The sequence below is a fragment of the Cervus elaphus genome, chromosome 23, assembly GCF_910594005.1.
Source record: "Cervus elaphus chromosome 23, mCerEla1.1, whole genome shotgun sequence".
Classification (NCBI taxonomy): Eukaryota; Metazoa; Chordata; class Mammalia; order Artiodactyla; family Cervidae; genus Cervus; species Cervus elaphus.
Genome location: NC_057837.1, coordinates 11,334,028 through 11,358,040, shown reverse-complemented (window position 1 = coordinate 11,358,040; position 24,013 = coordinate 11,334,028). Strand labels below are relative to the sequence as shown.

Sequence of the window (24,013 nt, the reverse complement as noted above, 5' to 3'; positions counted from 1 at the left end):
GAACAGAAGCAGAAGATATTAAGAAGAGGTGGCAAGAATACACAGAAGGACTGTACAAAAAAGACCTTCACGACCCAGATAATCACGATGGTGTGATCTCTCACCTAGAGCCAGACATCCTGGAGTGTGAAGTCAGGTGGGCCTTAGAAAGCATCACTATGAACAAAGCAAGTGGAGGTGATGGAATTCCAGTTGAGCTATTTCAAATCCTGAAAGATGATGCTGTGAAAGTGCTGCACCCAATATGCGCGCAAATTTGGAAGACTCAGCAGTGGCCACAGGACTGGAAAAGGTCCCCAAGCAAGGCAATGCCAAAGAATGTTCAAACTACTACACAATTGCACTCATCTCACACACTAGTAAAGTAACGCTCAAAATTCTCAAAGCCGGGCTTCAGCAATACGTGAACTGTGAACTTCCAGATGTTCAAACTAGTTTTGGAAAAGGCAGAGGAACCAAAGATCAAGTTGCGAACATCTGCTGGATCATAGAAAAAGCAAGAGTTCCAGAAAAACATCTATTTCTGCTTTATTGACTATGCCAAAGCCTTTGACTGTGTGGATCACAATCAACTGTGGAAATTCTGAAAGAGACGGGAATAGCAGACCATCTGCCCTGCCTCGTGAGAAACCTATATGCAGGTCAGGAAGCAATAGTTAGAACTGGATATGTACCAACAGACTGGTTCCAGACAGGAACAGGAGTACGTCAAGGCTGTATATTGTCACCCTGCTTATTTAACGTATATGCAGAGTACATCATGAGAAACGCTGGGCTGGAAGAAGCACAAGCTGGAATGCCGGGAGAAATATCAATAACCTCAGATATGCGGATGACACCACCCTTATGGCAGAAAGTGAAGAGGAACTAAAAAGCCTGTTGATGAAAGTGAAAGAGAAGAATGAAAAAGTTGGCTTAAAGCTCAACATTCAGAAAACTAAGGTAATGGCATCTTGTCCCATGACTTCATGGGAAATAGATGGGGAAACAGTGGAAACAGTGGCTGACTTTATTTTACTGGGTTCCAAAATCACTGCAGATGGTGACTGCAGCCATGAAATTAAATGACATTCACTGCTTGGAAGGAAAGTTATGATCAGCATAGATAGCATATTAAAATCAGAGACATTACTTTGCCAACAGAGGTCCAGCTAGTCAAGGCTATGGCTTTTCCAGTGGTCATGTATGGATGTTGGACTGTGAAGTTGGCCTGTGAAGAAAGCTGAGCGCCAAAGAATTGATGGTTTTGAACTGTGGTGTTGGAGTAGACTCTTGAGAGTCCCTTGGACTGCAAGGAGATCGAACCAGTTCATCCTAAAGGCGGTCAGTCCTGGGGGTTTCTTGGAAGGACTGATGCTGAAGCTGAAACTCCAGTACTTCGGCCACCTCATGTGAAGAGTTGACTCTTTGAAAAAGACCCTGATGCTGGGAGGGATTGGGGGCAGGAGGAGGAGGGGATGACAGAGGATGAGATGGTTGGATGGCATCGCCGACTCAATGGACATGAGTTTGAGTAAACTCTGGGAGTTGGTGATGGACAGGGAGGCCTGGCGTGCTGCGATTCATGGGTTCTCAGAGACTTGGACATGGCTGAGCGACTAAAGTGTTGCCTGTCCTGCGGGATCAGAAATGATAGGTTTACATTACACTGTGAGTTTGGATCAGAATGTGCTCTTGAGCCAATGCATGTTCCCTGCTTCTTCCCAGCCTTAGCCACTAGCTGGGAAGAGAAAAACACTCATTGCTCTTTCCTGGGAGCCAGGCTGAGGCAGGTTGAACATGCGCTCCAGCTGTTCTCCACACCCAGGTTACATTTAATCACAGCGCAGTGTCCGCCGCACAGACACAGGGCAGGAGTCCCCTCACCGTGGGGAAGTGACCACAGCCCGTGACCGCATGCACGCCAACCCGCCCCCTCCCCATCTGTGGGGACAGACCCGTGACTCAGGGTCTTGCGCTCTTTTTCCCTCCAGTGAGGGTCCAGCTCGTGGCCTCACCACGTGATGTTTGTACCCTGGTAATGTCCCTGGCAGCTTTCTCTGAACCTTACCACCTGGCACCCGGGACCTGAAGTGCTGAGGGCTCTCCCCCTTCACTGTAGGCGAGCCGTTTGATTTCATCTCCTCTCGAGTCCGTGGCAGAGAGGAGAACAGTTCCACAGAGTGAGGGAGCAGAATCTAGGCTGCGGCGAGGAGGAGAGCGTGGGGCTGGGCAGCTCCTTCAGGGTGTTTGGTTCTGGGTTGAGCACCGTTCAGGCTGCAGGGGAAGGGGGCAGCATAGTTGAGGGAGAGGGTTTTTTTTTCTTTAATATATTTTGAAGTGAAGGATAATTGCTTTACAGTGTTGTGTTAGTTTCTGCCAAACATCAGCGTGAATCCGTCGCAGGACAGAGGGCTTCTTTGTCTTTAAAGATGGCAGCCATCTTGTTCAAAGCCTCTTGGTCCCTGCTTTTCCTACTGTCAGACGCTGTTTTCCCAAGCAAGACTAGATACCCTGTTAGCTCAGTTGGTAAAGAATCCACATGCAATGCAGGAGACCCTGGTTTGATTCCTGGGTCAGGAAGATCCACTGGAGAAGGGATCAGCTACCCACTCCAGTATTCTTGGGATTCCTTGGTGCTTAGGAATTCCTTGGTGCTTTCCTCTGGTAAAGAATCTGCGTGCATTGCGAGAGACCTAGGTTCTATCTCTGGATTGGGAAGGCCCCCTGGTGAAGGGAATGGCTACCCACTCCAATATTCTGGCCTAGAGAATTCCATGGACTGTATAATCCATGGCATAGCAAAGAGTCAGATACGACTGAGTGACCATCACTTTCACTTCTCATGCTTTTTATAAATGGCCTTTATTGTATTGAGTAAATTTCTATTTTATTGAAAATTTTTTTACCATAAATGGATTTTGAATTTTGTCAAGTGTTTTTATGCATACTCTTACTTTTAGTTCTTACTTGAATGTTGGTAGAATTGAGCTTTGAATCCGTTTGATCGTAAACTTTTAACTTTGGGGAGTTTTTTTTTTTTTTTAATTAATATTTGAATCTCCTTATTTATTACTGGAGTTTTGAGTTTTTCTACTTTTGTATTTTTTCTTGTTTTAGTCTTGACAGCATGTATGTTTCTCAGAATTTATCTATTTCTTCTAAGTTTTCCAGTTTGTAATTGTTCATCAATAATAATAGTCCCTCATGATTATGCTTCTTTACTTCTGAGGTATCTGTTGTAATGTCGCTTTCCTTTCTGTGTTTATTTCAGTTTCCTCTCATTTCCTCTTACCTTAGGTAGGCTTTATTGATAATATTTGTTTCTTTCAAAAAATGCACTTCCAGTTCTTGCACGTGCACCCTGGGCATTCTGGCACACAGGCAATGTGTTTAGAGGTGAACACATTGCTTAGCAACGTGTTGCTTAGCAACGATCGTTGCTTAGCAACGATCATTCTGGGATGTAAGATTCTAAACCGTTGAGCTTCCCAGCTGGGAGGTTGTGGCGGGCCGGCTCTGGCTTACCTCTAGTGCTCCTGTTGGGTTTAGGGGCCTGTGAAGAGCCGAGGGGGAGGTGAGGTGTGTTTGGAGTCTGTAGGCTCTGTGATGAAGAAGACTTTTGGCTTCAGGAGTAAGAAGGGCAGCTCGCCCTTCGGCTCCTCCATCAGCCCGGGGAGAGACGGCAGTCATAGAATCAACTTTCAGCCCGGGTACCGCATCCGAGACAAGGACCTCGGAAAGATCCACAGAGCTGCCAGCGTAGGCAACGTAGCTAAAGTGCAGCAGGTCCTGTTGCTCGGGAAGAGTGGCCTGAATGACAAGGACAAGATGAACAGGTAAGCAGGGAGGAAGGGCCTGGCAGGGGTCCCTCCTGTGAGTCTCCCCTCCAAGGCTGTTGGACACCTTCCTGGGATCCAGCGCCCCACAGACTTGATAGGCTGCAAAAGCCTTAGCTGGTTTCGGACCCGCTTATAATTCCCCTTATAGAGCACTTTACTGGCCGTTTTAAAGTTATTTAACTGAATGTCAGTAATCACAGAACTTAAATAAAACATGAATAGCAGGCACAGGCGCCCAGGCGGGGCTCAAGCCGGTCGTGTGGGCCCACCCTCGCCGGCATCTCCCCTTTAAGTGAACGCGAGGGCGGCTGGCTGAGACCCACGGAAGAGTTCAGTGGGTCTCCCGGTTAACTGGCCTGGGGGAGCCCCTAAGGCCGCAGTCGGGAGAGGCGGGGCGAGGGGCGGTATCAGAGAGGAGGGACGGGATGGGGAGGCCAGAGGGAACCTGAGTTGCAACTGAGAGGCGGGCCTGATGGTGAGGGCGGGGCTGTTTGTCAAGGGGGCGTGGTCAGTCCGGAGGCGGGGTTAGGGGTTGGAGCGTGACCAGATAGAGGACAGTGGCTGGAGAGGAGCGGCCACGGAGGGGAAAGAGGTGTGGCTAGAGTGTATAGGTGGAGGCGCGCAAGGGACCCATAGTCTATGGACGGGCTTGAATTATGGGGAGGGGCTTTAACAACGGCAGAAGAGCGGTGGAATTGAGGATGGGGTCCCGAAGAAAGGGTCCTGTGTGAAGGGGTGGGGGTGGGCCTGGCCTCCTTGAAGGCTTGATAATGTGTGACTGTCCTATTGTGTACTCTGTGACCCCCAAGCCCTGCATAACGCCCATTGGAGAGGGAATCTAGTGAAGAGCGGCAGTGTGTGGGTAATGAGGGGTGGACTGGCAGATGTGGTATGCCTGGTATTTACTGTAAATGGTGCTGACCTGGCCCTGGCCCAGCAGTGCACTGTGGGATCCACATCCAGGCTTCCCAGAAGAGACAGTGAAAGACCTCAGTTTCACAACCCATCCAGGAATGCACTCTGCTGTGTGTCTCTAAGGGAGAACTGTGCCCTCTCTGGGCCCATTTCCCTACGGTAAAGTGGGTAACATGGGTATATGGAAGGAATCTCTGATTGTGAACTGAGACCTGAAGCAACAGAGATGTGAGGGAATGCTGCAATGGGCAGTGTCTTGAGGCTGGTACAGACTGGCATTGAGCCCAGAACTGAGCCCAGGACTTGGAGAAGGGAAAGCAAATTTGCCCAGATGCTCCACAGCAGTGGCCCCAGGACTAAAGCGCTGGGCAGAACATGGTGAGAAGGGGTAGGAAGAGTTGTGGTAAGGGCAACAGGGAAAAGCATGACCATCACCACCATCCTTAGGCCCTGGGCCAAGTATTTTATGTGTGGTGTCTCATTTCATACTCCACACAGCTTGGGCAGTGACAGAGTAGGACACAAAGGTCCAGAGAAGTGAAGTGACTGCCTAATTCTACACAGCCAGTTCAGTGATGGGGCCTCGGCCTCGGGGGTGTCACCTTAGAGCCCATAAGCTGTCCTGTAGGCAGTGACCTCTATCCATGTTACCCTGTGCCTGCTACCCCTCAGCCTCAGCTTGGCTGCTATAAAAGGAGACCCACTGTGTGCTTGGCATCCAGTAGGATGCAGTCAGTGCTACTGCTCTGTCTCCATGACAGTGAAAGCCACTCACATTCAAGGAGGCTAGGTACCAGGCCCCGGGCAAATGACACAAGTATGAGTCCTCAGCAGCCTCAGAGATGGAGACCATTGCCCCATTTCAACAATGGCGAAACTGAGGGTTTGAAAGTTCAGGTCGTCTGTTCAAGGTTGAAAGGCTGAAGTGGTAGGACTGGGATGTAAGCCCATAGGTCCAAAGCCCGTGTCTTTAACCCCTACACCATTCTGCCTCTTGTGATGAAGAGGCTTTCTGCTCTATTTTCTTTAGCTTACTGTTAATAGAATTCCAGAATGATCCTATCTCCTGTAGCTCAGTCGGTAAAGAATTCACCTGTAATGTAGGAGACATGGGTTCAATTCCTGGGTTGGGAAGATCCCCTGGAGAACAGCTGCCCACTCCAGTATTCTGGCTTGGAGAATTCCATGGACCATAGAGTCCATGGAGTTGCAAAGATTCGGACACGACTGATCGACTTTCCCTTCATAGAAGCAGAGACTTTTAATAACCGTGAGATAAAAGTGCAACTCGGGATTTTTTTTTCTATTGTATTTTTAAAAAGACCTACCCCGTGTCCTGTGTCACATTCTAAGCCTTCAGATTTCAGACCTTTTGTGTTATTGTGATTTAAGTGTTCATCTTAGAGCCCCGTGTCAGTGTAAGCTAGTGGGGTTCAGGAAACAGTTGTGCATCTCCTGGAGCAGGTAGCATAGGTCTCGAGTGTAAGAACCGTGTTAATAGTTATTGAATGTGAATAAATGAAGAGACAAACCATATCCTATGTAATGTTACAGGTAATATAGTTCAGTTGTGTTATGTTGAGGAAGGGGGTCCTGCATAACAAGGAAATAAATAAGAAATATGTGAAAAGTGAAAGGTTACAGTATTTTTTTCACTGTCCACTGGTTGTGAGATGAGAAATTTAGGTGAAAATTTTTGACCTTTTTTGCCCCATCTTCTGTTCCATTAAATGTTTCTTTTCAAGCCATACATTCTCCTCAGAATTTTGATTACCAGTTCTTTTTCCCAGTGAATAGTTAGGAATATTTCTTAATCAATTTTTCTCTCTCTCAAGTAATACTTTACAACATTCAGGTAGTGACAGATGACCATGTGTGGCTAATCAAATGACACTTTTTACAGTGGCAATATTCAACTTTAATACGGTAGTATTTATAAGCAAAAGTTTTGGAGTAATACAGATCGCTATATTAGGGATATATTATGAACAAAAGCCTCTGTCTTAAGTATATGTTTTATAGACAACGTATGTTGATATTTTCATAAAATTTGCAGAACAGTATAGATGCGTAATTTATATATTAATAAAAGCATATAAAACAGAGGCTTTGTTCATAGTATATCCTTAAGAATACTGATGTATTACTGATCTATTGTATATACATTTTATTTGTGCGTGTTTTTCCACAAGCCTTATTATGCTTATTTTATTCCCTTAAGTTTGTACTTGACTAGGAATGTCTCTCTCTGCTTTCTTTTCCTCCCCCATTTTTTTTGCTTTTTTTTACTGTTAACCTAATTTTTCCTTGCAGAATGCTTTCCTTCAGTGTCTATTCTTTAAGTCCATCTCTCTCTGCCTCTGTTGTGACCATGTTTGATCATGGCTTTCTGTTTAGTGTGTTTGTGGCTTTCATTCATGATCATTTCCCTACAGGTTTACTCTTGCTCTTTCTCCCTTTTTCTTCCAAGGAACTGAATTGAAACAGTCATTTGCTTTTAGCTGTTTAACAAACAGAATAGAAGTAGCTTATCCTGTTTGTACTTGTAACCTATCTAAATGAGGTTCTACTAAAATCTAGACTTTCATATTTCCCTTCCCAAGTGATAATTCATGCATGTAGAAGTCATGCAAGCAAATTTCAGAATATAGCGATTAATTTAAATGTCTTAGTTTTTCAGTAGTGCTCTAAACTCCCAGGGATAATTTTTTTTTTCTAGAACATTTTGGTAGAGAAAATAATCTGGTGGGTGTCATAGTATTTGTAGAGCAGTCAGTTGGGGTAAGGAGAGGAACATCTGGGGTTTCTGATGTCATCTGTCATAATGCTTACCCCATGAGAAGGTTCAGTTCAGTCTCTCAGTCGTATCTGACTCTTTGCGACCCCATGAATCGCAGCATGCCAGGCCTCCCTGTCCATCACCAGCTCCTGGAGTTTACTCAAATTCACGTCCATCGAGTCAGTGATGCCATCCAGCCATCTCATCTTCTGTCCTTCCCAGCATCAGGGTCTTTTCCAGTGAGTCAACTCTTCGCATGAGGTAGCCAAAGTATTGGAGTTTCAGCTTCAGCATCAGTCCTTCCAATGAACACCCAGGACTGTTCTCCTTTAGGATGGGCTGGTTGGATCTCCTTGCAGTCCAAGGGACTCTCAAGAGTCTTCTCCAACACCACAGTTCAAAAGCATCAATTTTTCGGTGCTCAGCTTTCTTCACAGTCCACCTCTCACATCCATACATGACCACTGGAGAAACCATAGCCTTGACTTAGATGGACCTTCTTGGTAAAGTAATGTCTCTGCTTTTATATATGCTATCTAGGTTGGCCATAACTTTCCTTCCAAGGAGTAAGCGTCTTTTCATTTCATGGCTGCAATCAGCATCTGCAGTGATTTTGGAGCCCCCCAAATATAAAGTCTGACACTTTCCACTGTTTCCCTGTCTATTTCCCATGAAGTGATGGGACCAGATGCCATGATCTTAGTTTTCTGAATGTTGAGCTTTAAGCCAATTTTTGCACTCTCCTCTTTCACTTTCATCAAGAGGCTTTTTAGTTCCTCCTCACTTTCTGTAAGAAGGGTGGTGTCATCTGCATATCTGAGGTTATTGATATTTCTTCCAGCAATCTTGAGTCCAGCTTGTTCCTCTTCCAGCCCAGCGTTTCTCATGATATACTCTGCATTTAAGTTAAATAAGCAGGGTCACAGTGTACAGTCTTGATGTACTCCTTTTCCTATTTGGAACTATTCTGTTGTTCCATGTCCAGTTCTAACTGTTGCTTCCTGACCTGTGTATAGGTTTCTCAAGAGGTAGGTCAGGTGGTCTGGTATTCCCATCTCTTTCAGAATATTCCACAGTTTATTGTGATCCACACAGTCAAAGGCTTTGGCATAGTCAATAAAGCAAAAATAGATGTTTTTCTGAAACTCTCTTGCTTTTTCTATGATCCAGCGGATGTTGGCAATTTGATCTCTGGTTCCTCTGCCTTTTCTAAAACCAGCTTGAACATCTGGAAGTTCACCGTTCACGTATTGCTGAAGCCTTGCTTGGAGAATTTTGAGCATTACTTTATTAGTGTGTGAGATGAGTGCAATTGTGCGGTGGTTTGAGCATTCTTTGGGATTGGAATGAAAACTGACCTTTTGCAGTCCTGTGGCCACTGCTGAGTTTTCCACATTTGCTGGCATATTGAGTGCGGCCCTTTCACAGCATCATCTTTTAGGTTTGAAAGAGCTCAACTGGAATTCCATTACCTTCACTATCTTTGCTCATTTCTTAAGGCCCACCTGACTTTGCACTCCAGAATGTCTGTCTCTAGGTGAGTGATCACACCATCATGGTTATCTGGGTCATGAAGATCTTTTTTGTACAGTTCTTTTGTGTTCTTGCCACCTCTTTTTAATATCTTCTGCTTTCTGTTAGGTTCATACCATTTCTGTCCTTAATTGGCCCATCTTCTCATGAAATGTTCCCTTGGTATCTCTAATTTACTTGACGAGATCTCCAGTCTTTCCCAGTCTGTTGTTTTCCTCTGTTTCTTTGCATTGATCGCTGAGGAAGGCTTTCTTATCTCTCCATTCTGTCCTTTAGAACTCTTTAGCTGAAGTTGAGCAGTTCTATGATGACCCACAAGACCTTCTAGAACTAACGTGGGAAAAAAAAAGTGTACTTTTTATCATAGAGGACTGGAATGCAAAGTAGGAACTCAAGAGATATGTGGCATAACAGGCAAGTTTGGCCTTGGAGTACAAAATGAAGCAGGGCAAAGGCAAGCAGATTTTTGCCAAGAGAACACACTGGTCATAGCAAACACCCTCTTCCAATAACACAGTAGGTGAGTCTATACATGGACATCACCAGATGGTCAATTTTATGTGTAAAAACCTCTCTATTTAACAAATACATGTTGCCAGTTTAAATTCCAGAAAAATGATGAAATGATGAAAAATCATTTTAAGCTGTTTGAAGCAAAGTCATTCATTTTGAAATCTGTCCTTACTGATATCAGGTTTATAAACTCCGTTGACTACAAATGCTTATCCCTCGTGAACTCATGAAAGATAATATTATTTTTTTATTTCTGTGCTTGCAGTCTGAGCTCTGTGCTGTCCTTTTCATAAGAAATGCCCTCTGTCTGTAGGTGACTCATAGTTCCTGAGCCAGATTCCTCTTTATTGAACTTCTAAGAAAATCCCAAGGCCTCTTCTCATTTTGTATGTCTTGGTCTCTCGGTTGGACTTCCCTGGTGTCTCAGACAGTAAAGAATCTGCCTGCAATGCAGGAGACCCAGGTTTGATCCCTGGGTTGGGAAGAGCCCCCGGAGAAAGTGAAAGTGGAAGTCAGGTCTTCTGCATTGTGGGCAGATTCTTTACCAACTGAGCCACAAGGGAAGCCCAAGAATACTGGAGTGGGTAGCCTATCCCTTCTCCAGAGGATCTTCCCGACCCAGGGATCAAACCAGAATCTCCTGTACCGCAGGCAGATACTTTACCAACGGAGCTATCAGGGAAGCCCTATCCCCTGGAGAAGGAAATGGCAACCCACTCCAGTGTTCTTTCCCAGAGAATCCCATGGACAGAAGAGCCTGGTGGGCTTCAGTCTATGGGGCACAGAGGCAGACATGAGTGGGCGGCTCACACTTGGTCTCTGTTAGGTCAAACAAACAAGCAGTGTTTTTGCTGCCAAGGTTCTCTTTAAAGCTCTTAGTGTCCTGTGAATTTTTTTTTTTTTTTAATTTTTTTATTAGTTGGAGGCTAATTACTTCACAACATTTCAGTGGGTTTTGTCATACATTGATATGAATCAGCCATAGATTTACACTTATTCCCCATCCCGATCCCCCCTCCCACCTCCCTCTTCACCCGACTCCTCTGGGTCTTCCCAGTGCACCAGGCCCGAGCACTTGTCTCATGCATCCCACCTGGGCTGGTGATCTGTTTCACCATAGATAGTACACATGCTGTTCTTTTGAAACATCCCACCCTCACATTCTCCCACAGAGTTCAAAAGTCTGTTCTGTATTTCTGTGTCTCTTTTTCTGTTTTGCATATAGGGTTATCATTACCATCTTTCTAAATTCCATATATATGTGTTAGTATGCTGTAATGTTCTTTATCTTTCTGGCTTACTTCACTCTGTATAATGGGCTCCAGTTTCATCCATCTCATTAGGACTGATTCAAATGAATTCTTTTTGACAGCTGAGTAATATTCCATGGTGTATATGTACCACAGCTTCCTTATCCATTCATCTGCTGATGGGCATCTAGGTTGCTTCCATGTCCTGGCTATTATAAACAGTGCTGCAATGAACATTGGGGTGCACGTGTCTCTTTCAGATCTGGTTTCCTCAGTGTGTATGCCCAAAAGTGGGATTGCTGGGTCATATGGCAGTTCTATTTCCAGTTTTTTAAGGAATCTCCACACTGTTTTCCATAGTGGCTGTACTAGTTTGCATTCCCACCAACAGTGTAAGAGGGTTCCCTTTTCTCCCCACCCTCTCCAGCATTTATTGCTTGTAGTCTTTTGGATAGCAGCCATCCTGACTGGCGTGTAATGGTACCTCATTGTGGTTTTGATTTGCATTTCTCTAATAATGAGTGATGTTGAGCACCTTTTCATGTGTTTGTTAGCCATCTGTATGTCTTCTTTGGAGAAATGTCTGTTTAGTTCTTTGGCCCATTTTTTGATTGGGTCATTTATTTTTCTGGAATTGAGCTTCAGGAGTTGCTTGTATATTTTTGAGATTAATCCTTTGTCTGTTTCTTCATTTGCTATTATTTTCTCCCAATCTGACGGCTGTCTTTTCACCTTACTTATAGTTTCCTTTGTAGTGCAAAAGCTTTTAAGTTTCATTAGATCCCATTTGTTTAGTTTTGCTTTTATTTCCAATATTCTGGGAGGTGGGTCATAGAGGATCTTGCTGTGATTTATGTCAGAGAGTGTTTTGCCTATGTTCTCCTCTAGGAGTTTTATAGTTTCTGGTCTTACATTTAGATCTTTAATCCATTTTGAGTTTATTTTTGTGTATGGTGTTAGAAAGTGTTCTAGTTTCATTCTTTTACAAGTGGTTGACCAGTTTTCCCAGCACCACTTGTTAAAGAGGTTGTCTTTTTTCCATTGTATATCCTTGCCTCCTTTGTCAAAGATAAGGTGTCCATAGGTTCGTGGATTTATCTCTGGGCTTTCTATTCTGTTCCATTGATCTATATTTCTGTCTTTGTGCCAGTACCATACTGTCTTGATGACTGTGGCTTTGTAGTAGAGTCTGAAGTCAGGCAGGTTGATTCCTCCAGTTCCATTCTTCTTTCTCAAGATTACTTTGGCTATTCGAGGTTTTTTGTATTTCCATACAAATTGTGAAATTCTTTGGTCTAGTTCTGTGAAAAATACCGTTGGTAGCTTGATAGGGATTGCATTGAATCTATAGATTGCTTTGGGTAGAATAGCCATTTTGACAATATTGATTCTTCCAATCCATGAACACGGTATGTTTCTCCATCTGTTTGTGTCCTCTTTGATTTCTTTCATCAGTGTTTTATAGTTTTCTATGTATAGGTCTTTTGTTTCTTTAGGTAGATATACTCCTAAGTATTTTGTTCTTTTTGTTGCAATGGTGAATGGTATTGTTTCCTTAATTTCTCTTTCTGTTTTTTCATTGTTAGTATATAGGAATGCAAGGGATTTCTGTGTGTTAATTTTATATCCTGCAACTTTACTATATTCATTGATTAGTTCTAGTAATTTTCTGGTAGAGTCTTTAGGGTTTTCTATGTAGAGGATGATGTCATCTGCAAACAGTGAGAGTTTCACTTCTTCTTTTCCTATCTGGATTCCTTTTACTTCTTTTTCTGCTCTGATTGCTGTGGCCAGAACTTCCAACACTATGTTGAACAGTAGTGGTGACAGTGGGCACCCTTGTCTTGTTCCTGATTTCAGGGGGAATGCTTTCAATTTTTCACCATTGAGGGTGATGCTTGCTGTGGGTTTGTCATATATGGCTTTTATAATGTTGAGGTATGTTCCTTCTATTCCTGCTTTTTGGAGAGTTTTAATCATAAATGAGTGTTGAATTTTGTCTAAGGCTTTCTCTGCATCTATTGAGATAATCATATGGTTTTTATCTTTCAATTTGTTAATGTGGTGTATTACGTTGATTGATTTGCGGATATTGAAGAATCCTTGCATTCCTGGGATAAAGCCCACTTGGTCGTGGTGTATGATTTTTTTAATATGTTGTTGGATTCTGTTTGCTAGAATTTTGTTAAGGATTTTTGCATCTATGTTCATCAGTGATATTGGCCTGTAGTTTTCTTTTTTTGTGGCATCTTTGTCTGGTTTTGGAATTAGGGTGATGGTGGCCTCATAGAATGAGTTTGGAAGTTTACCTTCTTCTGCAATTTTCTGGAAGAGTTTGAGTAAGGTAGGTGTTAGCTCTTCTCTAAATTTTTGGTAGAATTCAGCTGTGAAGCCATCTGGTCCTGGGCTTTTGTTTGCTGGAAGATTTTTGATTACACTTTCGATTTCCTTGCCTGTGATGGGTCTGTTAAGATCTTCTATTTCTTCCTGGTTCAGTTTTGGAAAGTTATACTTTTCTAAGAATTTGTCCATTTCATCCAAGTTGTCCATTTTATTGGCATAGAGCTGCTGGTAGTAGTCTCTTATGATCCTTTGTATTTCAGTGTTGTCTGTTGTGATCTCTCCATTTTCATTTCTAATTTTGTTAATTTGGTTCTTCTCTCTTTGCTTCTTAATGAGTCTTGCTAATGGTTTGTCAATTTTGTTTATTTTTTCAAAAAACCAGCTTTTAGCTTTGTTGATTTTTGCTATGGTCTCTTTAGTTTCTTTTGCATTTATTTCTGCCCTGATTTTTAAGATTTCTTTCCTTCTGCTAACCCTGGGGTTCTTCATTTCTTCCTTCTCTAATTGCTTTAGGTGTAGAGTTAGGTTATTTATTTGGCTTTTTTCTTGTTTCTTGATGTAAGCCTGTAATGCTATGAACTTTCCCCTTAGCACTGCTTTTACAGTGTCCCATAGGTTTTGGGTTGTTGTGTTTTCATTTTCATTCATTTCTATACATATTTTGATTTCTTTTTTGATTTCTTCTATGATTTGTTGGTTATTCAGAAGTGTGTTATTTAGCCTCCATGTGTTTGAATTTTTAACAATTTTTTTCCTGTAATTGAGATCTAATCTTACTGCACTGTGGTCAGAAAAGATGACTGGAATGATTTCAATTTTTTTGAATTTTCCAAGACCAGATTTATGGCCCAGGATGTGATCTATTCTGGAGAAGGTTCCGTGTGCACTTGAGAAAAAGGTGAAGTTGATTGTTTTGGGGTGAAATGTCCTATAGATATCAATTAGGTCTAGCTGGTCCATTGTGTCATTTAAAGTTTGTGTTTCTGTCCTGTGAATTTGATTGGGGTTCACGCCATTGGAAAAGCTACCCTCCAAAATCTTTTCTGAAGGAAGCCCTGCACCTTGGGCTTCCTGTGAAACTTTGCAGGATGACACTTTTAGCGTTCTTTTCCTCTTAAGATCCTTTAAGGAATCTGAGGCACCACCTTAAGTCTTTCCAGGGTCTTACACTTACAGTCTACAGGTTTTACCTTTAGACTGTGTTTTCCTGGCAGCACCCTAGATTTGATCTTAGCCCAGAAGCCATTTCTGTCCTTTAGCGTCCTGTGACAATTGGACATGTGGAGATGCTGTAAAGGGGATACAGATATTGAACGCAGTGAGTCTTGGTTCCTTTATATTTAATAGCACTTTTAAATTGTTCTGATAGCTTATCCCTCTCATTGATTTACTTTCAGCTGCTTTAGAGCAAGAGTCTCCGCCTCCCATGTTTCAGTGTCCGTTTCTTCTCTTGCCTAGAAGCCATCATCGGCAGCATCTTCAAGGACCATCAGGCTTCTGTGTACAATGTGATGAAGCCCATTGGGTTTTCATTTCTTTCTCTGCATCCATTCAAGTGCAACCTACCTCCAGGTTCAAAGGCATTCTCACATGTTTCAGCTCTTTTTTAACAGCAGTACCTAACTTGGGGGCATCACCGACTCGACGGACACGAGTTGTGCAAGTTCTGGGAGTTGATGGTGGCCAGGGAAGCCTGGCGTGCTGCAGTCCATGGGGTCACAAAGAGTCAGACGTAACTGAGCGACTGAACTGAACTGAACCCCATGTTTAATATCAGTGTCTGTGCCAGTTATTTATTGGTAACAAACTGCATTAGAAACCACCTCAAAGCCCAGTGACTCAGAACAGCATTTCCTTTGTTCACAAGTCTGCGCTGGCGCAAGGCTCAGTGAGTGAGCCCCGCTCATTTCTTCTCCAGTTGCATCAGCCGGGATGTCGTGAAGGTGGGGACCAGAGTCATCTGAAGACTTCCCCGTGTGCACGTCTGGTGTTGGAGCTGGCTTTTGGAGGGGCCATTAGGTGGGGGCGGTCAGTGGGGACACTGACACGTGCTCTGTGTGTGGGCTGTGCTTCTTCACAGCGTGTTGACTGAGTCTAAGAGTTGGCTTCCCCACAGAGCAACATTCAGAAGCTATTTAGCTTTAAAACTCACACAGCAGTTTCCCCAGACTCTGTCCAGGAGGAATCAGTTACTGGGACTAACGCATACTTAAGGAGAGGGAATTTCATGAGAAAAGTGTCAAAGAATTTGGAGACATGTTTGAAAACCACGAGCTCCAATCACGTCGACTTACCAAGTAATCATTCTGTCTAAAGGAAAGTTCTTTCCAATTCAGTGTCACTGATATTCCAGTAAATATTTTTTCTTTCTTTTGTTTGGTATGTCTCTTATTCTGTGGAAAGTAAGAAAGGGTTACAAGAATGAGGCATTTTTTTGTTGTTCAGAAAAATGTATGGATCATCTCACTAAACTCTTAGGAGATGGGATTTCTTTAACCTTTCTTTAACCTTGTGAATCATTTCTCTTTGGAATGCAGTTCAAATTAGCAAAAACTGTTTGTAGTTCAGGAAAAGGCTTATTGGATTAGAATCCACATTTACAAGATTTAACCATTAGAGTCTTATTTTCACAATCTTCTTTTGGGAGACATTTACTAACTCGGCCCTAGATAACTCAATACAGGATACCTCAAACTTCTTTAAAAACCATGGGATAAGATGGGAGAAAGGGGTAAGAGACATTCTACTAGGAGGTGGCTTGCAGTCATTCTACAGAGGAAAGATAGAAAAGTATTACTGTAGAACAATAAAAGAGTGTAAAATCAAGTGCAAATGTTGTGAGACTAAGATGATAGTGAAGAGTATATTTTGTGACTCTTGGTGGTTTGAACTTCTTTCTTGATTCTCTGAGTTATTCCAGGCCCTACATTCTCCAATACAGATACCATGGTATATATTTGATCCTCGGTTTGAGCGAGGCTGTGCTCAGTCCACTTTCCTCAGAACTAAATGGTGTTGTTTTATTCTTGCAGACTGATCGTCTTCCAGCAGAGCTGGGAGCTGCGTGTTCACAGTGTCTGCACCTGGATGCAACATATCAAGTTCTTCAACGGGAGTTGTTATCAATGAAAGGATGGCAAAGGAAGTGTGAGAAACTAGAGAAAGAGAACAAGAAGTTGGAGCAAGAAGTAGTGAAACTCAGAAGTCATATGGAACTGAAGATGATAGAACACCCTCAAGTTGAGCAGTATAAACGGGAGATTGAAGAAAGAGTGAGACGGGACCTCGTAGAGAAATGGAAAGAAGTCAACCTATTTTTGCAGGTTAATTTGTTGATCTGTCATGTGCTTGAATTCACCTCAGTGTAAATTACATTTTGGATGGATACAGCTTATGTGTTTCCTCTGCTTCCCTTAGAGCAGTGTGTTCTGTAGATTTCTGGAAGGAGGGGCACACTTGTTTCTCCTTGTAAATATTTCAGTTTCCATCACAGTTATCACTAAATTGATCTTTCAGAATGCTTCTCCCTAGAGAATCCTTTTACTTATAAGACCAATTGGTATACACAAGACTATGAGGGGGGAAAACAAATATGTGGTTTAGAACTGGTACCATCCTCTTGAATTATTCTTGTCTTGTTCAGTTTCTAAATTTTCACTTCATCCTCTTAGTCTTTGAATCATCCGGTTCCTTAAGTACTACTATAACATTGATTCCACGTTTATTTTATAATTCAGATTTAATTCATGTCACATTGACGATGATTATTTTAAAGTTCCTCTTTTCTTATTTTCACATTTAAAATCACTCTCTAAATTCCTGACTCAAAACTAAATGGAACAAATATCATTATTCAGGTTATAATCATTTAAAAAATGTATCTTTTTAAATTTGACTTAGACACGAGCAGCATGTCAAGAAATCTCAGAGCAGTTCCACGAGGCGCATATTGCTTCCGTAAGAAGTCAGATGGAACTCAGAATTAAAGACTTGGAATCTGAACTATCCAGGACGGAAACTTTACAAGATTATAAGAAAGCAGAGATGGAAAAATATAAGAAACTCTACTTAGAGGAACTAAAAGTTAGAAAGTCATTGGAAAATGAACTAGACATGTAAGTCAAAACACAGAATCACAGAAGATAAATTTAGTCCATTAATTTGTCTCTGAAGCCTAGTTTTTATAGAGCCAGGTTCCTGAGATTAGTAGGAAGTGAAGCTAGCTAGTCAGTCACTGCTAGAGGGCATCCTAAGAAAAATGAGTTATAAGATATCCTTGTAAGTTTTCCTACACTAAGTAAAAGCATGCTTGTGAAATCAGGGAAGATTCACACAGGGGTGAAAGGCAGGGTAATTCCCAGAGTGGCTGACGCTGGCATGGTGACCTGAGTGAGGGTTTGTATGGAGGCTGGAAAGGGCAGATCCCACCTGCAGCCGAGTCCAGGCTTCCCCGCCTCTGAAAGCAGAGCACTCCTAGGACACCTTTCACAAGCCCAGAGAGCACAGCAAAGGAGCAGGGACCCGAGGACGCATTCCGCTAGTCGATGCCCAAAATAAGCATGCTCAAGGGAAGCCCAGGTGCTCCCAGAGAGGGTTCAGGGCTGTGGGACTTGATGCTGGGGTGTGGGGTGTGGCTTCCGGGGAAGGAGGTCGCTGGGACCGGTCTCCCTGCTTGGGGAGCGCGATGCCTCTCATTGTAAAAACATACACTGAACGCTGTTTTGACTTTTTGCCTTTTGAAATGAAACCAAAAATTCTCTTCAGATTTTTTTCTTTGTTTTGATTATGAGATACAGGTGCTGATGTAGGCCCTTCGTAGAAATGAAGTAACATAAAATGAACTTTGGAAAAGCAGAGCATACTTGTCATTGTTCCTGGGGCTGTTTTAGCCCTTTTGTCACCCATTGCCCTCAAGGTTGTGGCTCTAGGTGATTCCTCAGAGCCAAGTGCTTAATTTCTCCACGGTCATGAGTGGAAGGTATATATAAGAATGGTGAAAGGAAACGCTTGAAAATGGATTTGTGGGATGGCGTGTTTCTTCATCCCTGTTTCCTGGGGGCAGGCGTGTCCCAGAGGCGGCAGGTGTCACTGTGAGCCCGCCTCCCTTTCTCTCTGACGCCCTTTCTCTCCTCTCCCAGCTGTGACTTGTTACCTGAGGAGCCCCAGACAGACGTGAGCTTCTTTAGAACAAGGTCAGAGCTGTCACTGTTTACAGCAGGTCTGCTCTCTGCTTCCAGTGCTCACACAGGGTGATGGGGATTCCATTTATGTGCGGCAACTTACAAAATGCAAGTCACACAGGGAAACATGAATGAAATTGGTGTTTTCCATCTTCCCCAGGAATAATGAGAGGCTGGCAGAGATGAGCACCGAACTTGAGGTGGAGAAACAGCAGAAGAGATCTTTACTCAGCACTCTCAGCAGCAGGTCAGTCCTGGAGCCCTCTTCTGTTGGAAATTTCAATCCTACCTCAGGGTTCAATGCAAATCTTATTTCAGGAGCGAACGTAGGGTTTTCTACCTGAATTCCACGCCGTTCAAATGGCAGCGTGGAGACTTTCTTGACCAAGGTTAGTTCTGTTCTATTTTTTTCACTGGGTTTCAGATTTCTGATATAAATGATCCTTATTTTTAATTTGGTGAACTTCTGAGTTGTTTTTTTGATTTATGCGTACTAAGTAAAACCATAATCAACTGTGATAATCAAGGAGACATTTAATGATTTTTTTGTGCTAGATCTCTTGTTTATAAGAGATACTTTTTAAATTCTTAAATTTGTTTAAAACCTGCATTGAAATTCTACTTTAGAAATGACATCTTACTGTCTAGTAACCGAAAGTGTACTTTCAGATGTTTGATTAACTTTTTAATTGATTTCACTTTGGCAGTGGTTCATAATCATTTCCAGGCTCTGCTGCTCCCACCACAGTTTTTCTACCCCTAACCATAAGTGACTGACTGGCATCTAAACACTAATGACATATGGATGTGTTTCATTTGAAGAAATCCTAGATAAGTCATTTTTATGAATTAAACAAACTTGTAGTAATCAAAAGATTAATTTTGGGTTTTAGGTTAACATTTTTTGTTACTTTCTTATACAAGAGTACATCTTTAATTGCTATTTTACTGACAGAATTTTGATTTAAATGTCTAAAACATATCTTGCTGAGCAGTTGTAGAATGTTTCTAAGTTTGTAGTTAAATCAAATATTTAAAACTTGTAAATGAAGCTCACTTTTGTCTCTGTCGTGACTTCACCTGGATGAATGATGACTGAGATAGCAATGAAGGGGAGTCTTTAAACTGCAGCTAGTTTTCATTGTGTAATCATTGTGATTAAAATATCCATTTCAGTCAGTGCACACGAGTTTATGGTTTTTGATGGTGTTTCCATGATGTTGATGATGCAGAGAAAAGCAGCCCTTGTTAAATGCAATCTCAACCTGTTTTCTCATTTGGCTTCTTGCCATCACAGAAGAGCAATCTAAGGTTTCTTCGACAGCACTGGGGCTACGTTGGGTCGTAGTACTTGGGAGCCATGAACCTGGAGGGCGTGCTTTAGCTGTGCAGTCACAGCGGGCCTCCAAACACTTCATCCCAAGTCAGAGACCTGCCCACGCAGACACAGGCCTAAGAGGAGGAAGCAAAGGCTTTACCCCCATCCCAGGGGTGGGCTGCCTACCGCAGACCCAAGTTCACGGTGCTGTGGGCACATACATCTTTTCAAAGAAGAGATTGGGAACCAAGCAAGCACTTCTTAGTTCCTTCTCCCAAACTCACCCGTTAGGTAAATCTTGCTTCTCCTGAGGAGGGTAGCGGATGCTCCCCTTGAAACTTCAGGCTGAGGAAATGAAGTTCAACTGCAACTTCTGACCGGATTTAGGTTATAGTTGAGTTTACACTCATGCTTTTTGTATATACCCACTAATGATGAGAGCCTGGATAGAAGTATGCTAAACAGTAAAGAGAGATCTGTTGTGTGTTTTAAATTTTGTCCTCAGTAACCCAAAATGTGGATAATTCATTGCTGAGTCATTTTAGCAAGCCAGGTTCTATCTAGAGGAAGTGAACATCCTTTTAAGGTTGAATCTCTTCACTTTTGTCCTGCTTGATTCAGCTAAAGATTCTCTCCTTCAAGTTCCCTGTCCTCTGTTTAAAAAATATGTATGCTTTCTAAATTACCTGTATCTACTGCCACAAATAGGATTTGATATTGATTTATTCTTGTTCATGCATTTAAAACACATAATTTACTTCAAAAGTCATGTCACACCACAAGCATTATTCAACTGTATAACAAGGTTTTACATGTTCATTTTGTCTATGCTATATTTAAAAATCTATGTGTTTTTTCTTAATCTAAGAACATAGCTGGCCTAGGACTCTGGACTCAGTCAGAAGGACATGGCCTTTGTTACTTCTTTTGTAGAATTAGGAACTTTGACTAAATCAATGACTCTCATACCTTACAAAAAGATTCTTTTTTTCCCAAAGAAAGGAACCTTTCTTTTAAAAAAGAAAACTCCTGCAGGGAACCGTGTTACATAAACGGAGACAAGCATAGAGCCTTGTAGCTGAAGAGCGGCCAGAGGCCCTGCAGCTGTGACTTCTCTGTTCCTCAGCCCTGCAGTGACCCCTGTGGGACCTTCCCCGTCTATGGGACATAGTTTGGAAACTAACACTGACGAGAGAATCCCTCTCGGTAAATATTGTCAGAATTGAAACTTGCTGGTACACTGTTTCTTGTGTGTAAATTTTCTCAAGTTTCTGTCTTTTCGTTAAATAGAAAACCACAGATGTGCTCTCGTTCTTAATATTCGACTTCAGACTACTTCCTCCATTTGAACACGATCCTCACCTAGAAATCAAAATAAAAGTCTAAGAAGTACATATTAGGGAAGGAGCTGTTAGGGGAGAAGATAGTAATCTTGTGGGTCGTTCCTATGATTATGGGTCATTCCCTCATTCTTTCAAATTACGTGTACTCGATTACTGTTATTTATTGTACTTTTTGTCAGATTAATCTAAAAAGCATTCCATAAATATGCTCTGTTATCTGTAAGGAGAATAAGTAGGAATTCATTTTCTTTTATTTATGTGATTTTCTTTTTCTACTGAAGTAATCTTGAGGTTAGGTCTGGTCTCTAAAAGTATTATTTAAAAGTCACATTTAATAAGTTTGATGTCATTCCTATGATAGTATCTCTTGTTTGTCTTAAACATAAATAATATTTGACTTATTTCAGATGAGACGGGAGTTGGACAGGAGTATAACTAGAGAACTAAGGAAAGGTATGTTGCCAAAACGTACGAATTAAATTTGGACATTGATTTCTGAAATATACCGTAAGCAGTAAACGGGATCTCTTTCCATTGTTTGGATAACAGACACCATGTTAAATATTTTTTGTTACACATAGCTAATGAGAAATGTGAACACATGAGCGGTCATAGTGAAAAATATCCTTCTTCCTCATTGATTCATCATGTTCCATAGCTTGAAAAATAATCTCTAAAGGTCTATGTACTTCTTTCATTTCTGGCTATTTCCTTCTTCTACTGCCTCCATCCCTGTGGAACTGTCTGCCTGCACCTGACACTGTTCTCAGGAAACGTGGCGTTCACCCGCTTCTCAGGCGCTGGTGGCGGTTAAGGCTGGAAACCCAGACTCAAGCAGTCACGGGTGTGCAGCAGTCACTCGGTGGGTGACTAAAATTTCTCTGTCACTGACTTTGCCACCAGTTTATCTTTCACCCTCAGGAAAAGCTCCAAACACCCACAGCGGTTTGGGTCCTGCCAAAGTAGGCGGCCTTACCTCCTTAACCACCCTCCTCTGCCCTCAGCTCTGCATCTAACCAGCCAGACTGTAGGATCCCACAGCTGCGCTTCCTCACCTCCGGTCTTTGTACGAGAGTCTCCCCTCCATCTCCTGTACTTTTTCCTGTCCTCCAGGTATCTGCTTCCACAGCACCTCCACCAGAAAGCTGGCAGTACTGACACGAAGCTGGCTGTCCCTTCTGAGTGTCCCTGTGCCGTCTTTTATATCTGTTTTGTATTTATGAGTCTGTGTGGAAGTTGCCTGTTTGTCTGTTTTTCCAGTTGAGGGCATATCATTTTCCAGGGTGGACCTGGGTCGCCTTCATCTTATAATTGCAGTCCTTGTCCCAGCACCTTTGCACACAGTTACTTAGTGAACCAATGAAGAATGAGGAAACCAGAAATCTGCTACTCAGCCACATGTGCGACCATGAGCAGATTATAGAATTGTAATCTTGTATTTCACGTCATGCCATCTATAGATAGATTTCATTTTTTTGGAACACTAGGAAAGGTCTCAGATTTTTTCGTTCTCTCGTTGGTTTGTTGTAACTAATACTTAACTCAAGTATTTTAGGTAAAGAATATACTTCTTTCCTTTTCTTTCCAGTTGAGGCTGAATTGGCATCTGATGCCTTTCAAGTGTCTTCTCGAAGATCTTCAGATGGGTCAAATGTGTATGATGACCAACTTTTGAAAGCAAAAGCAGAGTATCAACAGATTTTGTTTGAAAAATATAGGATTTAGAAAGATAAATAGTAAACATTTCCCTACTGGACTGTTTCCATGACATTTCATTGTTTTCCATTAAAGATGATGAGAAAATCTTTTTGAAAAGAAAATATTTTTGTGTTACGTGTGTATGATGAAAATTTACATAGTATTTTAAGTGGTGTTTCTCTGCATCTAACTTACTTTTAAGCAGATTTAAAAACCAGCACTGTTGAGTTTTCCATATTCTAAGCGATAGTGTTAGTCACTCAATCGTGTCCAACTCTTTGCGACCCCATGCGCTGTAGCCCACCAATCTCCTCTGTCCATGGAATTCTCCAGGCAGGAATACTGGAGTGGGGAGCCATTCCCTTCTCCAGGGCATCTTCCAGACCCTGGGATCAAACTCGCGTCAGGTGCATTGCAGGTGGATTCTTTACCATTTGTGCCACCAGGGACGCCCTTTACAAACTCAGACTGAGCCCTAATACTCTGTTTAAACAGCACCCAAAGAGCCAGACTTGTCATTAATATTTAGTGGTGTTGATTGATAGCTTTTTGATATGTTCCACTTTTTACCACTATATATAGACCCAAAGATTTAGATACTGCTGTTATGGCTACCATCAATGTTTTGATGTGTTACAATTGTTAGTAGTGGCATAAAACTTACTATAAGTAACTTTAAAAAAAAAAAAAAAAAACTTACTATAAGTAACTTTAAACACATATTCAAAAGTCCTTCCTCATGGAGAAATAAGGTTTGCCTGAGTTTTCGCCTTTTAAATGAATGAACTTTTATATATTACATTTTTATTTTTATTTAGAAGATAATATCTTTAGAATATTGTGATGGTTTCTGCCATACATTGACTTGAATTGGCCATAGGAATGCATATGTCCCCTCCCTCCCACCTCCCTCCCCGTTCCAGCCCTCTAGGTTGTCACAAAGCACCAGCTTTGGGTTCCCTGCATCATACAGCAAATTCCAAAAAGACACATGTACCTCAGTGTTCATTGCAACACTATTTACAATAGCTAGGACATGGAAGTAACCTAGATGACCGTCAACAGCGGAGTGGATAAAGAGCTGTGTATTATTCAGCTCTAAAAAGGAATGCATTTGAGTCCGTTTTAATTGACTTCTGATTTACTTTTGGAGACAGTGTTAAAATTAGAGAAAGTTCTTCGTTCCTCATGGCAGTGGCTTCTCCTGTTGCAGAGCCCCGGCTCGAGAGTGCAGGCTCAGCAGTTGTGGTGCTTGGGCTTAGTTGCTCCGCAGCCTGAGGGATCTGCCCAGACCAGGGATTGAGCCCCACGTCCCTTCCA

The 24,013-nt window shown here is 42.3% G+C and overlaps 3 protein-coding genes across 7 annotated transcripts in view; 2 read left to right on the top strand and 1 right to left on the bottom strand.

Annotated features, from left to right (window-relative positions):
• Window positions 1-24,013, bottom strand: part of LOC122682172 (ninein-like protein) — a 336,725-nt gene that overhangs the window by 54,804 nt on the left and 257,908 nt on the right. The window lies entirely within an intron of this gene.
• The window catches only part of LOC122682159 (ankyrin repeat domain-containing protein 26-like), a 208,672-nt gene that overhangs the window by 17,052 nt on the left and 167,607 nt on the right, over window positions 1-24,013 (top strand). The gene's annotated exons all lie outside the window — the stretch shown is intronic.
• LOC122682178 (ankyrin repeat domain-containing protein 26-like) lies at window positions 16,201-21,349 on the top strand. Of its 2 annotated transcripts, XM_043885025.1 has the most exons (5): window positions 16,201-16,477; window positions 17,055-17,269; window positions 18,495-18,581; window positions 18,653-18,723; window positions 19,042-20,771. In XM_043885025.1, exons 1-5 carry the CDS (start codon window positions 16,280-16,282, stop codon window positions 19,095-19,097), a joined length of 627 nt encoding a protein of 208 aa, XP_043740960.1. In that variant the 5' UTR covers window positions 16,201-16,279; the 3' UTR covers window positions 19,098-20,771. The 2 variants fall into 2 exon arrangements, with proteins under 2 accessions (XP_043740960.1, XP_043740961.1); XM_043885026.1 differs by lacking the exons at window positions 18,653-18,723; window positions 19,042-20,771 and adding an exon at window positions 20,779-21,349.

Coding starts and splice junctions, on each gene's coding strand:
- LOC122682178 (XM_043885025.1), top strand. CDS start 16,280: ATGAAAGGATGGCAAAGGAAGTGTGAGAAACTAGAGAAAGAGAACAAG. Junction 16,478..17,054: donor AAGTCAACCTATTTTTGCAG/GTTAATTTGTTG, acceptor AATTTGACTTAG/ACACGAGCAGCATGTCAAGA. Junction 17,270..18,494: donor TTGGAAAATGAACTAGACAT/GTAAGTCAAAAC, acceptor CATCTTCCCCAG/GAATAATGAGAGGCTGGCAG.